This window comes from Ptychodera flava, chromosome 12 (genome assembly GCF_041260155.1).
Source record: "Ptychodera flava strain L36383 chromosome 12, AS_Pfla_20210202, whole genome shotgun sequence".
NCBI lineage: Eukaryota > Metazoa > Hemichordata > Enteropneusta > Ptychoderidae > Ptychodera > Ptychodera flava.
In genome coordinates, this window is record NC_091939.1 from 19,505,205 (window position 1) to 19,522,236 (window position 17,032).

The window sequence follows — 17,032 nt, forward strand, 5'->3', positions numbered from 1 at the left end:
AGTTCAAGCACTTTGTGTACAATTCTTGCAATGACATAATGCCCAGTGAAACATATTTGTTGCCATTGTTTATTTGATGTACAGTAGATTTCAAAACTTTTGTAAGAAGAAATCCTTAAATGTTATCAATTTGTATTTATATGGCAAAATATCTCTTGAAAAGTCAACTGTAGCCAAGTAGAGTAAACTCAAAACTTTTGGACAATTTTGTGTTATTTTCCAGTTGTATGAATTTTGTTTGGGGATTAATTACATCACTTGTCATGTGCATGAATATCTGGCTGTCATGTATGACCAGAGGTCAAAGGTCAGACTTGTCTTGCAACAACAGAAATAAATGTCAAACATAAAAGTAATATTGTGAGAAAGTTGAATCATATTGCATCTAGACTGACATACAATACCACTCTATTGGAACCCAATGGCATTCATATATGCATGACTACATTCTACATTGTTTTGATATCGTATGCTTTCCTGTAATTTTATCATGCAACAGCTCAAATGCAGGCCCAGCAGAGACAGCAAATGCAGCAACACCCTCTCCAAACCCAGCCACCGAGGGCAGCAATACTTCAACAGATGCAGCACCAACAACAGCAACAACAGAATCTCCAACAAAAAGTTGTTGTGAGTATTAAACTTGGTTGTGTATTGTATGTTTTCCTTTGTAAGCACTGATGTAAGACAGTTGCTACATTTACAAGTCTTGTGGGAATGTCTTAAATCTTGAAGTGTCAGCATTTATTTTTTGCTGGGTTTTAGAAATTTGTTCATCTGAAAGGGATAATGCCCGTCACTATAGGTAAAGTGTAGGTGAAAAACTCATCACAAAGGTATGATTACTTTGTGGAAGATTTTTGCAATATTGGTCATAAAATAATTATTCTCTTTCTTCCTTGAGACTTAAATGACAGCAGTCCAGAACACACCAGCGATGCAATGGATGGTTACTTTATGCAAATTCATTTGCCAGAATGTTTGATAAATTGTTACTGTCTGTTTTGCTTGGTAGCCCCCAATGGCGACCGTCCAGGGCAACATGTCAGCCATGCCACCCCAGCAGCAACCAATAGGTCCACCTCAACAGCATGTTCCACAGCCCATGCCACCACAGAGACCCATGCCAGGCCAACAACCTCCACCACAGGTATAAAAAAAGTGCCATTACAGCCGCTGAATAAAAATGATATTGCCATTGTGTGCAGGCTTGTCTTATTTTTAGTACACTGTGAACAACAAAAAAAATTCACAGCTTTGATGCAAAGTATAGAAATGGTCAACAATACAACATACATGCAATTAGCTTATGGAAGAATTAGAAATGAGACTTTTGAACTGCTTTCGCTCTGCCTGCACACAAGAGTGATAATCATTGAATGTTATCATGATGAATTATTCTTCTTGCTGTCATCAAGCTGACAGGTTTTACTTTGTAATATTTTACTGCCACTATAGGGATTGCTTTCTCAGTGGAGTACTTAGTATCTGTGCTATCACTGTATTATCACTATGTATAAAGCTTTGCTGTTGCGTAAATTTGTTTTCTTACATATTAATTCCAATAACAAAGAGTGTTTTGTAGTTTAAGTATGAAATAACAAATTAAGGATGAACTCTACATTTGTTTAAGCATGATAGGAAAACATGATCCATAGTGTATTCCTGCTTTTGGACAAATGTGTACATTGAATTTCTATGTCCTCTTCAGAAAAACATGTCTGAAAAGTCATATTTGATGGATTTGATAAGTGTTTTCAGACCAGTGTGAGAATGTGCATACAATATGTGACATTTTCTGTAATGTACAGTACTAACTCTCCAGAGAAAGATAACCCCTGTTTTGTTTCTCTCCCATTAATGACCTTGATCCTGGATGTGATTGAAACTTACTGACTTTGATTGCATGCGTCATACACATGGTAGAGGGTAGCATGATCATCGCACCTCAGGGATACACAAATTCAGAATGCCATGTCTGGTGATACCCCCGAGTCTTTCATGTAGAAGTTAGCAGTGTGGTGCAGGGTGTGGAAGTTTCACCCCTTCTGTCTTTCTCTCCTTCACTCAGAAAGCATGCCAGTAGCACAAACTAGGACCAGCATACAGAATTCATAAATGGTGTGGTTGTCACTGGAAAGGATTAATTAATAATAATACAAGGGCTTTTTTTTACCATGAAGGTTGGCTCTGTAATGTAACAGGCACACACGCACAACCAACAGTCAAAATGCATGCCAAGCTAGAGGGTACAGGACTCAAGGCCACCCAGGACTGTCTAGAAAATGCTCATGAAAGTTGTTCCGTATGTAAATGCAGTGGAATTTTCCAAACACAAAATTACTTTGATCCCCCAAATTTTCGATCAGAATGGAGGATGAAAACATGCCCAGCAAGTTTAAGGAAGAAATGACCATACTCCACTTGCTACAGTATCGTGAATTATCTACAGACAGTCCATGGGTATATGGCCTGGTGTTAAAACTAAACAACTTTTAATGTGCTCTGATCTAACAACTTATAGATGCACCGATTACCAGTGGCATCTCCAAACTATGATCACGGATACTATGAACCTGGGATGGTAGCGATGCAGGTCTGTCTTAGTCTAACATCTCATTTAACCACAGTCTCTCATATTCTGATATTATTATCCTCTGATTATTTCATTTATTTATTTATTTGTCACATTGATTTGTGTCTCTATTTTTGTTTTACTTAGTGCTTGCCCCTCTGGTTTTACTGTCTGTTTACTTTAGGTTACTACCTGTTTGTGCATTAATTTGGTGTTTATCTGTGTTGTTTTTATCTACCCCCCAGAATCCAACCCTGTGTCAGCTTTGCAGGTTTGTTGTTGTGCAAAAAAATTAGTGTAAACAGTCTGGTGATCAGTGGTCCTCACCTCGATTACTTATTTATCAAAAATTGGATGTTGTAGATCAGAGGTATTCCTTGCTCACTTTTCAATATGTGATAGGATGTACATATGCTTAATACATCTAGTTGTTCGATACTGAAAACAGTTGGAGGTATGTACAGGACATTGGAAGACACAAGATGTAGAAAACAGTTATCCATGTGTCTGCACCCAGTCGGGCAACATGAATTGTTGTTTTTTTAATTGAGGTTGGAAACACACTTGCATGTAAATAGAAGTAGGAATGTAAGGCTGTCTCCTGGTATGACTTCATTGAAATGATGAGTGCAATTGTCAAAAGAAAAGTGTACTTTGGTATTATCATGTATTAGTACAACAAAGATGCTTAAAGGCCTTTCAAAACAGTTGTCATACAGTTCTTGGATCACACCAAGAGTTATATGGTAGTATTTAAAAAGCTGTCGTTTACAGAGTTCTCATTGCAGACCATGTTTTGTTGTGACAGCGGTTGTCAAAAATTTTGTAGTCTATGTCAAGAGTTCCCAACCACACCCACACACAGTACAATAAATTACCCACAATACTCTTTGATTTGTATCCTTGAAGGTTACTTTTCTAAAAACTTTTTCAGTTCTGCATGTAAGCACTAGTGTGCAGCATCAGAATAATTTTTAAATAATATCTAGTAAAAGTACGTTTAGATATTTCAGTGAAAGTTTGAAAATAACCACTAAACAACCATAAAAGTCACATTCTGCAGGTACTACAAATGCCATACTTTTTAGGCAGCAAGTTATGACGAACTGAAGGGGTCATTCTCTGAGAAAACTTAGCATGCAAATTTCTTTTGTCATTTCCATTGCAAAAAATCAATATCCTTTTGTTTCATAAAACAGGTGCAACTAGCCTCCCTACTTTCCATCACATTATTCTGTATGGCTGAGGACATAATCTCTGGCAAATTTCACGAAAATGCTATCTCTTCTCTCAATTATGCATAATTTTCCAAATTATTTAAAATGAGAATTGAGAAGAATGGTGTGCATAAAAGTACGTTTTCAAAATTTTGATAAATAGTCTGTGAATTTGTCTACATATAGGAGACATAGTAGACTTCACTCAGTTATCTCCGAGGATACAAAGCGCAATGAATTATGGGAAATCTACAGTCCTGTGCCACAAGTTGAACATTTTGCATTGGCAGCTGTTGGTGTACAGTTCCTCACTGGCCAGAATAATCAGAGAATAATCTTTTTTTTTCCAAATTTGGTAAACAAACACATAAAGAAACCTATTTTCCCTCATATCAATATCTTGCAAAAATTTCTTTTTCAATGTAGTAATCCATTGCCATGCATGTAAAACATGTTGAATGACATAGGCAAGTACGGAATCTGCAGAAATTGGTGATGTTTGTACAGTCCTCAACTCTAGATGATGGTTTGTTTGTACTTTGTCTGGAGACTGTCCACTAAAGATTTCACACTCTTGTGCAGTGTGGAAAATTGTCAATAGAATTTTGCACTTTTTTGTGATGCTCCAGCCCATGCTACCAAAATCAAACAATTTGGCCTTTTATCAAACGTTTTTCATTGATCAAATCCCATAGCTACACAAGAGAGCACATGTACTGGTATTCTGTGTTTGAAGTTATCAATAAATGTCAACTTCGAATGCTGCTAATTGTAGAATGTCGGCTCTGCCGTCAGTACGTGTTATTGGAAATTATTTGTCCATGCAATCTAAAATGTTGTATTAGGGCAACATGTCACACCTAAGAGGATTTTCATGTAGCATAAGGTAACCAGCATTGGTGCAATATTCTAGTCACATACATACCCCATTCCAACCAACCCATTCGGTGCTCGGTCGGCCAGTTTTAGTGTTGCTGTACGTGAATGGTTGTATGTCAGATTAGATCACACCATAGCCACAAAAGATCGTACAATCTTGTGCAGCAAGGAAAAATTGTCAAAAGAATTTATTTCCACCAAAAAAGATTCAATCATGATAATTCAGTGACCCAGATGTTTCATCTCAGTGACCATATTTTCCCACTCATCTAGCAACCAATGACTGTCAACTCTTTCACCTCCATTTTCCTGTATAGAAATCTAACCTTGCCATAGAAAAGACTAAAATTGGGCTAAACCATGGGAGTGAAAGGGTTACAGTCAGCTCGTCAAGAGTTATAGCTTTTAGGAAGTGATTTCATTGCATTCCTTTGAATTTACCACACTGTAATGATAACAGTCAGACAAATATGTGTTCTGGCAGCTCTTCAATTTTTTCCATAAATGAGGCAGATCAGTTGTCATCCTGCTTTTAAACGGAATCCGTTTTATCAACCCAGGTCTTATATTTCAAAAACCAGCCTTTGATACAGTGCAAATTTCCAGTCTGTCTGTGATATTTGTTTTCACGGTGCAACAGCTGTCTTTTGGCGCCTATTGTGGTGCAGGCTCAGAGGAGCAGAATATTAGATGGTTTTGAAGTGCCTTTCAAAGAGAAAATCTGAATTCATCTCTGTTCAAATAGCATTCAGATTTGAGGAGAATATGATAACAAGTCATTTAGACACATCTAGAATAGGCAGCACAGTTGGCCATTTTCTGTCCCCTACACCATAGAAACGCTTAAACAGAAAAATGATTTTTTGGAGTGGTGGTAAGATTTATTGTCTGGTTATGTAGGAATCTTTAGTTTTTTTGAATTTCAGTATAATCCAATCAGTGAGCTGAATGCAGGATAAGATATTAGTTTTACTCTATGTTAGTTTGAAAACTTATTTAAATGGTGGTGCGTAACAACAGCACTGAAATCAGCTGACTGAAAAGGACTGGAATTGTCATGCTTGTCAGAATGTCACAAGACAGGGGCAATACAGTCAACAGCAACATCACTGTCTATTTATGAACTCTGTTCATGACTAAACAACAGAATTGTGAGTTTGTTTGTCTGAAGTCATCAATAGATGTACTTTGGATGCTACTTACCGTAATCACTCCAACAATTCGACCAGAAAATAATTGATCTCCCATTAGTGGATGTTACTGGAAACTAATCATCTAAAATGTACTTTTTATGGGACCATGTCTGTCTAGCTAAGAGGATTTTTGTAGCATAAGGTAACTGGTATAGGTACATCATATTGTACTGGAACTTCCATGCCTCATGTGACTACCAACCCATTGTGCTTAGTTGATCAGGTAACTGTAACTTTTGATGGTTTTTTCACTGACTACAGTTACTTGTCCTACTCCCTGAAAGAATAGTGAAATATATGTACAGTGTTGAACATGTCAGTTCAGCCTGTACAAGTGTAAAAAGTATTGATATATGTTGCAATACGAATTCAAGTCCAGACAGAGGCTGGCATACTGCAGATATTGCATACCATTTCTAGGTTTTACACTTTCTATATCTGAAATATATGCCAGGTAGAACTTACGTACTTAGTGTGTACGTGGAAGTGTCAAGCTGTCTCCCTTATATTTCCAATAAATAACTCGTACTTTCTGTTCATGGTTTTTGAAAATGTAAACATTTCAATTTTGTGGCTTTCCATTTTTAAAAAGTCGCAAATATATCAAAGGCTCTATTGACATATGTCAGTTTTGATATTTAATTGTAGCCTACTTGTTGTTTGCTCCCAGAGGCACATGATATTTCATCATTTTTTGTCAGTGACCTAGAGAGTACATCACCAAGACTACATGAGTGTAATTTATGTATTTGAATTGGTGAGGATAGTGTCCCGTGTCCTCTGTAGGTATGACATAGCAATAAAATGAGACATTGACCCGTGCAATGATTTTACAAATGCCAATATTCTGGATGGCATATGCAGGTACTGTCAAAGAATAGCAAAAGTGATAGGAGCTTTAGCAGTGGGACATTCATGGAAAATTTTGGAGAACTATTCAGGTCGAGGAGAACCATTAGATTCTGAAGTGATTAAGGATTTTTAGGGGACAAAATATCAACAGCTGAAGGAGAAACAAATTCTATCCTGTTATAGACAAAAAATTATTCCAGTAGACTTGGCTCATGCCCTCAAGATGTACATTGCATGTGTCACTGAATAAGTAATTAAAGACTTTCATTCAACCTGTAAGAATATAGCGACACCAGAACCTTCATTTATTTATGTATTCTATTACACTGGTGAGAATGGTCACCCTAAACATGTCTGGAAATTTCCTTTCCAGTAACACTGGAAAAACAACTGATCTATTAAGGGAGACATTCAAATCCTGAATTTAGTGTCATTTTGTGCCTGTATCCACACCGTACCAGGATCCAGTGTTGTTCACGGCAAATGGCATTTACAGTGCAGCATTGTGGAGCAATTATAATTGGACCTCGGTTATCACAGAACATACAATATACATTTGACAGATGGAAGAGCCATTTTCCATTCCTTTGCTACTGGTGGTGCCGCATGAGATGTGATTTGATGTGCTTTGAGAATTTCAGCACCACTTATTGGGACAAACAAGGTACCACAGTGCTGAATTCATCAACTGACATGCTTGGCAATATCCATTATTTAAACTGTGTGGACTTTATACAATCTGTGTGCAGCCAGTCAAAAGTACAGCTAAAGTTTCAGAGAACCTTGAAAGTTTTATACAAAACAGAGTTGGACAAAAATGTAATAGAAGATTGAGAACCAGTAACTCTCAGAGCAGCCCCCGAAATGTCAAAATGTTACTCCTCTGTGCAGTTACCCTCTCAAGCAGATGTTCAGTCATCTTAAGATGTCATTTTGAGTAGTCAGTGTTGCTGCTGAGGTGCCTTTCCAGCCTTCATACAGGTCGTATGAATCTGTGTAAAGTAAAAATATATGCATTTGGCCGTGTGACAACAAGTATGCTGCTAAATGAAAGCATTTGAAAGAAAGCAACAGATGACTGTCTGAAGAAGTCATGTCAGTTTTTCGGAGAAACACTTTGCTCCCATCTACATGTATTCCAGAGAAGCAATCAGTCCATGTCATTTTTAAAAACAGGAAAGGGAAGTAGGTCATGAGGTAGATATTCTATCTTCTTTTACACCTGAATGTACCAATTGAAATGAGAGAAAGGTTTTAAAATTGCCTGCGTAGAGTTTGTGATTATGAAGATTGAAGTTTTAGGATGCTGTTCTTTCACATATGCCAAACATGAGGTCACTTCTACAGCAGATTTGTTACATATAAATGGACTGTATTCAAGTGTTGTGTCGTACAAACAGTGACAAGACATTTTTCCAGTTTTTCAGAGTCAGTGCCATAAACCGATTTCATTGATGTCAATACAATGTATCTTGTAATCATAGTTGATATTGAAAATCTTGTTACCATGTCTGTGTTCATTTTCACATCAACTGCTTGCCAGCTGCTGTGTCAACCCACTCAGTTCCACAGTTTGGTTCAGTCCTATAGTTGTCCTGGCAAAGTCAGACCTTTGTAGTTGTAAGTAGGGGTGAAGGGTTGGTCAGTGAATGTATTATATGTATGTACATTTCCTTGCTTCCTGTAGAGGTGTTGCCGTCGGTCTGTGATTTGATGGTCAGTGGCATTCTCCGTTATCGACTACCCTACCAATGTCTTCCCTTTCCCTGCGATGTTCACACACACACAGAAGCTGACCCACTGATGTCAATGATAACTCCCACATCATCCCCTGTGTACCTGTCACAGTTACAAAGGATGATGACACTCCACTTACTCACAAAACTGAAACATACTGATCAGTATTTGTCCTTCTTTGGCACTTTGCAGCAGCCACCGACTGTTAGCCAAGCTGTTGTATCGCCAGCGATGTCTGTTGTGTCCCAGCAGCGGTCCCCTGCACCAGGTGCTCTACAACACCAACATCAACAGCAGCAACCTCCTCCCCATCCTCAGGCAAATCAACAACAGGCTCCACAGCCCCCTCACAGGTGAGTACCGGTATAGATTATATACTCCTAATGAACCACATGTCTTTCCTTGGTTTCTGGCTGATATTGAAAAGTGTAGACAAAAAAGACCCTTTGATTTTTCTCGTCTGTACAGAATGTTCAAGAATCTTGATTAAGCAAAAATAAATTTGGCTGAATTTAGGAGGGATAACATCTTTTATAAAACAGGTACATGTAATTCCAAAAGTACTTTCACCATTTCCAAACCTAAAACAAAAACAGAAAGTCAAGTCAATAGATTCACCAGTATCAGTTCTAAATTTATGAATAGTATTTCTGTGATTTTATTTTAGTAAACTTGTTCACTTTCTATTTCTCAATTGTTGATTTAGCTCCAAAATTGAAAATTTACCTCTTCACATCCAGTCAATCTTTCTTTAATTGTTAAATCTTGCATTCAAACACACAAAACAACTTGCACATCTGCATGTGCATGTGCATGTCTGTTATGGAAGTCTAACTATCTTAAAACTACTGGTAGTCATACAGTGCAATGTGCATCCATCAGATACACTGCCAAGGTTTGTCATGGAACCAGCGTGCAATGGAGAGGGTCCATTAACTGCATTTGTAACTTGCTAAAGAAGATGCCACCAGTGTTATAAGTATACTCATTGCCAGCAGTGATCTACACATACAAAGGAGTGTCAGATCACATGATATGCCAGAATTTACAAAATTTGTTTCAAACCAGAGGCAAATAAGATATTTGGATATTCCTTTTGCCTTTGATTTGAACACAGTTGATGTGTATGTCATTTCAGTTCCCAACCTATGGCATCTCCTGCTAGTTACATGCAGCCTTCTCCAAGCCAGCCACATAGCATGTAAGTATGTTCAAGGTTTCGACTCACTGTTATGCAGAATATGTGACCAGAATTAACATACTGAAATCAAGTTTGGTATTGTAAAGCTGGAAAATTTAGATTGTAGGAGTGTAGGAATTCCCAAATATACAAAAATATTTGCTACAGCATGTAATAACACGTACAAGAAATTTGTCAATGCCAAAGCTAACTTGTCCATACTGGCCTTCCAAGTTGAAAATAAAACATCTCTCATTCAATGCAATTTGATGAATATCTTACAATAAATTTGTTAATGTTGGGTATACCATGAGTTAAGGGAAACACACTTGTAAGAAAAACAGAGTTTGTTCCCACTCGCCTCATTGCGCTTCTATACTATTCAAATTACAGTAATTTCATTTTATAACATACCGGTAAATATAAAGATTCTCCACATGTTAAGATCATTCTCCTTCAAAATTATTCATACTTTGTTTTCATGTAAAGAAAATATCCTCTTTTTACCTTCATTCAGCAGATTCACAGTCTATTTTTGGTGTGTTTTTTTGTTTTAATATTTCAGTTCTCAACCTCTGGCATCACCAGCAAGTTACATGCAGCCTTCACCCAGCCAACCACATCACATGTTAGTAACCCATTCATTACTAAACCAAAATACAATAGTTCTCAAGAATTAAAAAAATACCATAAAGTCTTCCTTGCTGTAAAGCTGATGTGCAATAATCAAAGTAAAGAACTTTAATGAAAACCCTTCTAAGTCTTACTAATCAATTGATAACCAACTGAAACAATGCAGCCTAGCTACGTGTACAGTATATCAGCTTTCAGATGGACTACACCTCAGGGACAGACACTCAGGAACTTTCACAATACTTGCTGCTACACAATGCTTGTATGGACTTATTTGAAACCTGTGGAGTATATTGAAAATTTTATCTTTTCCTCTAAAGAGTCAGCACTGGATGACCGCCATTTTGAATTTCAAATGTCCTTACAAGGTTATTTGTTCTGTGGTACCAAAATTTTCATTGTGATATCTGCTTTTTATTCTGGATCATGAAAGAGAGTGGCGTATAGTCTCTGCAAGGGAAGCTTGAAGAATAGTTTAAAATCTATTCACCCCCAGTTCCCTGTATACAGGTCCAACTTTACCTTAGAAAACAATGGATTTGGGACAAACCATGGTGGTGAAAGGGTTAAACCCTTCAATGTAGAGGGATTTATTACCTTAATTAAAAAACTAGTGTACAGTGGTCTCATTAGATTCAATCCATATACCTATATTGTTATGGTCGTCATCAGACCAAAGGCAGATCAAAGGTTCTGAAAACAGTCCTGGATGGACTGTCATATGAAGTATGAACAAACAGTATGAATCTAATGTTTTCCTAGATTATTATTTGTTTGTAATAATTTTCCACAGCATCAAAATGTTCATATTTCTACCTAATATGCAAATTTCAAAAATGGAATCATTTCTGATAAGATCAACAGAGACTGTCTAGTACGATTTATCATGGGAATTTGCAAATAGTACATGAAACACAGCTTTCTATATTGTCCAGAAGTTTACAACTAAGAGGGAAAAAGCAGCTGAGAAAAAAATGGCTCCATCGTATCTGTGCTTCAAACATTAAAATCTTCACATCTTTCAGTTAAAGAACTACTTTAATTTCACATTCCCATGATGTTGTTTTTGTTTGTTTTTGTTCATTTTTGCATTTTAAATTTCAGTTCTCAGCCAATGGCGTCACCAGTTGGTTATATTCCACAGCCTTCTCCCAGTCAGCAGCACCACATGTTAGTAACTAAACAATTGTTTTAACAAATCACCATTACATTATACTTTTAGTTGGACTGTGTCTATAACAAGTCTGTCGTTTTCCACTTGCGCAATAACTTCATCCTTGTCTGCATCTTAAACGAACACAGCATGCTCTTGTCAATGTCTTAAATTTAATATGAATATTCATTAACCAGAGCCTGAAATATCACATTGTCTCTTTCAAACTTTTCACCCCACCAGCTCTAATGCATTAGTCCAACCACCCCACAGTTATTATAAAGATTTATTTGGGTAGCGTTTTTATGTATACTTTCCACTATTGGGATGTAGAAAATTTTGTCTACAGGTGGCCAAAAAAGTATAAGTGGTTACAAGTAGTGTTTGAGCAGATTATAAGGGACAAAGTCAGCCATTTTTCATGAATTTTCTTTGATACGAGATACTTCTTATATTGTTTGACATGTTGAAAGATACTGAACGAATGGGTGACCATGCATATATTCAAGCCCGGTTCTAGACAAATGAAACCATCAAGAGAAAGAATTAATGGTTATGACCAATCATTCATTCTCGCGATGGTTTCATTTATCATGTCTAAAATATATGCATAGTCACACAGTCATTCAGTATCTTTCAACATGTCAAACAATATAAGTGGTATCTCGTATCAAACAAAATTCATGAAAAATGGCCGACTTTGTCTCTTTAAGTTAGTAGAAAATGACTAGATTTTTTACTACGGTAAATTAATAATGTTCACATCTGGCAAACTTTAGCTGACAGCTGGTTATTTTTGCTGGCTATTTTCTACATCTCTGTGTTACTGTTGTTCCATTTGTAAAATTCAGTTGCTGCTGTACTCCCAAAATCTTATCAAAGTGCCCAGTGTTTGACACTTTGCCACACAACCTGCCAGTCTTATATCCAACGTTATTGTTTGCAGCTGAATTTCATTACACAATATAAGTCAATTTTGTCAACAAAATCACTGCATTTTAAACTCAGTATGCTTCGATGACAAAGAAAATGCTTTGTATGTTGGTGTACTTTTCAGGAGAAAATGTGCATATGTATCTGTTTTTGATAACAAAAGTAATGAAAATATCAACAAAAGTTATAGCGATTGTAACTTTATTAGTAAGCTAGCCACCACCGGCTACATGTCATTTGTACTATTGTAGGGACACTTTAGCACCTACCAAGTGAGGATAGGTATAGGGTTAGGGAGAGGGCTGGGGCAATGGAGTTCCATTTTCCCCATTGAAATAAAAATACTGGTAATCTTTCTATGTCCTTCCTGAATTGAATATATATTGTTGTGTCACAGCTTACTTCGTATAATTATATGATGTAGTATGATGTGGATGTTTTGTCAAGGGTCATGTTGGTATTATCAGGGATCATATGTTCCCTGTAAACAAATGACTCTTTCTGTTTCATTTTCAAGACACAAACAAAAATGTCTTTATACCTAGTATAGACCCCATTGGATATGAAAATATTGGAATATTGGTGCAACGCTAACTGTTTGTTGTGACTCCAATTTATATTTTTTTACAATTATGGTACAGGAATGATGATAGTATAGAGCAGCCACAAAACTTGTCTTGTAGGGCAAGGAAATTGGTTGAAGGGTGTCTTAAAAGTTGAAACTTCTTGTAGGAAATTTACAATACCAGTACTTGTACTATCAGTTCATTGTCTTGCACGCACCGTTATAGTCTGAGTAGTAGTAAGTCAAGTTTAACATTTCTAATACTCACAATAACTCAGATGCCACATTATCATGCACTCAGAATACACAAAACTTCTTTCAAATGTTTCAGTTCACACAAGATTTTGATCAAAGTCAACACCCACATCCACTGATACACCCACTGATAAATCGCCACGGAACAAGAACTTACATTAACACACAGCATACTAATTTTTGATTTGATTTTCATGTGTTTGTGTTTCGTACTATCTCTTCCCGCTTTTCATTCTCATACCCGCAGTTCTCAGTCTCTGCAGTCGCCGGCGAGTTATCTCCAACCCTCCCCTTCTCCTCAACCTCCCTCCCATGGCAGTGGTAGCGGCACTGGTGCCGGTGGTACAACAACCAGTGCTGTGCCATCTCCAGCTCAGGCATCCTCGGCATCAAGTTCAGTGAGAACACCTGCTGCAGTGCAGTCACCTGGCAGTGCTCTGAACACACCTGGTAAGTAACAAATCGGAAGCCTGAAAACCCAAATACCATTTGTATGTACACATGCTGACATACACACATGCTGGAGCATTTTGAATCACATATTTGAAAAGCGTAGAGCAAGAATTATGCTGCCTTGATTGAACCAGAAATGTTGACTTCAATGTGTATCAGCTCTAAACTTGAAAACAGAAGTGAAACTAACAGAGGAATAATACTTCTACAGCCATGAATGAATCCAAAAGTGTATTTTCATTGTGATATGTAGATAGGTACACAGGCAATTTAATAGTCTTTGAATTGTTGAAATTGTAAAGGCAAAGAAACTATCAGCAATACTGTAGTCAGTTTTAGTGTCATATTTGCTGTACTGTTATTTAGTACAAGAACATCAAAAGTATCCATTTATTTGAAATACAATTATCGTATATCTATCACTTCCTTATCAAAAATGATACTGTATTTGAATTTAGGCATTTCAGTTATTAGACAGTCCTTGTATAACCCCTGTATTAGAAATGCTCTTGCAATAGTGAGAATTCACTTCAAAATACTGAATAGCAAAAACAAGAAAATGACAGTGTGGAAACATGATATTTTATGTATACAGTGCCTACATTACTCACAAAGTGGTGTGCATGTTTATGCAAATCTGAATATAAACCAAACACTAACTTGACAGCAATGCAAGATCTTACACATTAATATTTGATATTAACATGGAGTATCCTTTTGGGAGAATCTTGAAGGCAACAGCCCCAAATTAACATACATGTATTGTTGGTTGTCAATGTTATGAATATTATGCTGCACATTTACATTGGTAATAATTGATTTGCTATCACATTCCATGCAGGTCTATCCAGCTTAATATTTTCATGTAAGTTTTGTGCGATGCCTTTGTCACCACGACGATGTCTCGTCTTTATTTATAATTAATTTTTTAACTTTTTGGTTGCAATCGTTTAATACTCATCCTTCTTTGCTTTCCTTTTAAATTTTAATCGCTTGTTTTTAAAATAACATTCATGATATTTTGTGCATAACCATCTTGCATGCTGTGTGATGTTCATCTGCTTTTATTCATCCTCAGTTTCATTTTTCTTCCGTTCCATTGAGAGCTCTAATATACATTAGCCTATGACTTCAGGCTGTCCATATTGTCAGTTTAAAGATGCAATATCCTTTTTTGAGAGCTTATACATATGCAAATATGTTTTTGTAATACCAACGTTCAAGGTGCGACCTTGCAGATAAGTGCAGGTAGTATAATATTGAAGAAAAACGATTACATCTTTTGAGACATTTGCTGTATGAAGGCCCAGCCATACTGTTGTCCCTTGTACTCTTTTATACTGGGCTAGGGAGTACAGTGTTCAAGGATCGGTCATAATTCATCAGTGTACCTAGCTTCATATTAATTCCCTAGAGTAGTATTAATCAGCACAGTGGCAAACCTTTGAAGTGAATCAGGTCAAAATGAGATGTGTCAGGATCTTAGGGCTGTGTGAAACCCCTTCATTTTGTCACTATTGATCAAGAATGAAATATTCAGATTTGGATATATAAGCAATGTAAATCTTGTTGCTTTTGACAAACAATCAACAGGTATATCACTACAAAGCAATGATGGAAAAAGTAAACTGGGCATGTCAGATATGTTTAATGTGATCGAATCATATGTTGAGACAGGCGATACAAGGTTTACACCGGGAAACATGTCTCAACTCAAAACGTGCATTGTCATGTATTTCAGTGATTCACTGTAAAAACATGAGCTAACATGAATAATAAAGAAAGACCACTTATACATACATATGAAAAGTGGATTCCGTCTTTCCTCCCTGCCCGGACACCCCTCTCTCCCCCTGCCCCGATACCCCTCTCTCCCTACCCCTGTCTCTTCCCTTCTCTGACCCTTTAATGTCTAGTCCCCATACTGCTTCATCCAAAGCACAAAAGAATTAAACTTTATCAAGGATAACTTCATTAACAATAACTTTGGTGTGAAAATTTCTGTGATTGAACATTTGTTTCTGTTAATTATAGACATAATTTACTTGAGGAAAATTTTGACTGTTGCTAAACTAACACATGTGACTACAAATCAAAGCATTTTTGCTTGAGTCAGTGTTTGCTGTTAATTTTTTCTTTCTTTTCAAAACTACCATAATGCTAGCCTTTAAGCCGTGACTGAAAGAATTCTACATCAACTCAAACAGCTTCCTAGATTTCACAGATACATGTACAAAAACAATACTACCGGTACTGTCATTTAAAGACAGAACTTTTTCAGTGAAATCAATTTCCCAAACGATACAACTGAAAATCAGCTTATTTCTCCGTTATCAAAACAAGAATTATCTTTTAATGAACAACTTGCAGATTATATTTTTACTTTATATACCGAACAAAGAAAAACCTACTTATATTTATTATTAGCTATTATTATTGTACTGTATTACTTTATCTTTATGGGAGAAAAATTTGAACTTATTTTTGTATCACACTTTTATTGCCACAAATGTGATGTAAATCCTATATTTACAAGCAAGCGATAAAATATTATTATTATTATTGAAGAACAGTTCACTCAAGCAATGACAGCAGTTACAAAAATATTTGCTAAATGACATCTTAAGTCATAAAATACTATAAACCCTAAACACAGGTCATGACGAGACAAGTTTTTTTCAGTGAAATATTTCATGATGCTTCATCGCACAAACCATTCCCCTTTGTAAATGGTGGAGTGAGGTCACCTGTACATATTCCTTATGAAATGTCTCTGATTTAACATGCAGATTTGTCAAGTGAAACACTGTTTTTGTAGAAATTCATAGACAGGGACAGTGAGGCAATGGAAAAGTGAAAACACTCTCTTTTGTATTTGGAGTCAGTTATTATCGCTTGACTGAGAGAAAAACATTGTTGCAGTCTGGTAGTGTGTACGGTAATCAATGTTTGTCATATCATTTTCAGTAAAGAAAGTGTTGGTTATCATTTTTATTATGAATATCATTCATGACTTTGATCATTCTGTAGCCATTGTTGTCAGTATCAGTGCATGATCGTTGTCTGTCACTGATCGGAAACTTCAGTCAGGCATTGCAACTCTTTATTGAAGTCCTTTTATACATCAAATGATTTGCGATAGAAATCCTGCTTCCAAAGAATCGCTCCTGAAATTTGCTTGTAACCAGATATATGTCTATACTACGGCAGAAGAGTTAGTTTAATTTTAAATGAAGGCGATGTAGACTGTCCTGTCTCTGTACAGACTGCTGAAATAAAATATGCATCACTTCTAACAAGAAGTGTGAATCAGAAAGTCACGCACTGGCTGTTTCTGAGAAATCCTCAGCAAAGCAATGTTCCTACACATAGTAGTAATTCAGTATTGAGATCCAGGCCCAGATCAG

The 17,032-nt window shown here is 36.5% G+C and overlaps 1 protein-coding gene across 37 annotated transcripts in view; it reads left to right on the forward strand.

Moving 5' to 3' along the window:
• LOC139145305 (mediator of RNA polymerase II transcription subunit 15-like) overlaps positions 1 to 17,032 on the forward strand; it is a 153,767-nt gene that overhangs the window by 128,185 nt on the left and 8,550 nt on the right. For 4 of the 37 annotated variants that reach the window (XM_070716355.1, XM_070716369.1, XM_070716370.1 and 1 more), the window contains 9 exons: positions 500 to 630; positions 1,016 to 1,150; positions 2,525 to 2,596; positions 8,646 to 8,806; positions 9,592 to 9,654; positions 10,199 to 10,261; positions 11,371 to 11,436; positions 13,420 to 13,622; positions 14,467 to 14,490. In XM_070716355.1, coding sequence (XP_070572456.1) covers positions 500 to 630; positions 1,016 to 1,150; positions 2,525 to 2,596; positions 8,646 to 8,806; positions 9,592 to 9,654; positions 10,199 to 10,261; positions 11,371 to 11,436; positions 13,420 to 13,622; positions 14,467 to 14,490 — 918 coding nt within the window. The remainder of the gene's footprint in view (positions 1 to 499; positions 631 to 1,015; positions 1,151 to 2,524; positions 2,597 to 8,645; positions 8,807 to 9,591; positions 9,655 to 10,198; positions 10,262 to 11,370; positions 11,437 to 13,419; positions 13,623 to 14,466; positions 14,491 to 17,032) is intronic. The other 33 variants (XM_070716362.1, XM_070716380.1, XM_070716379.1 and 30 more) reach the window with 22 other exon arrangements.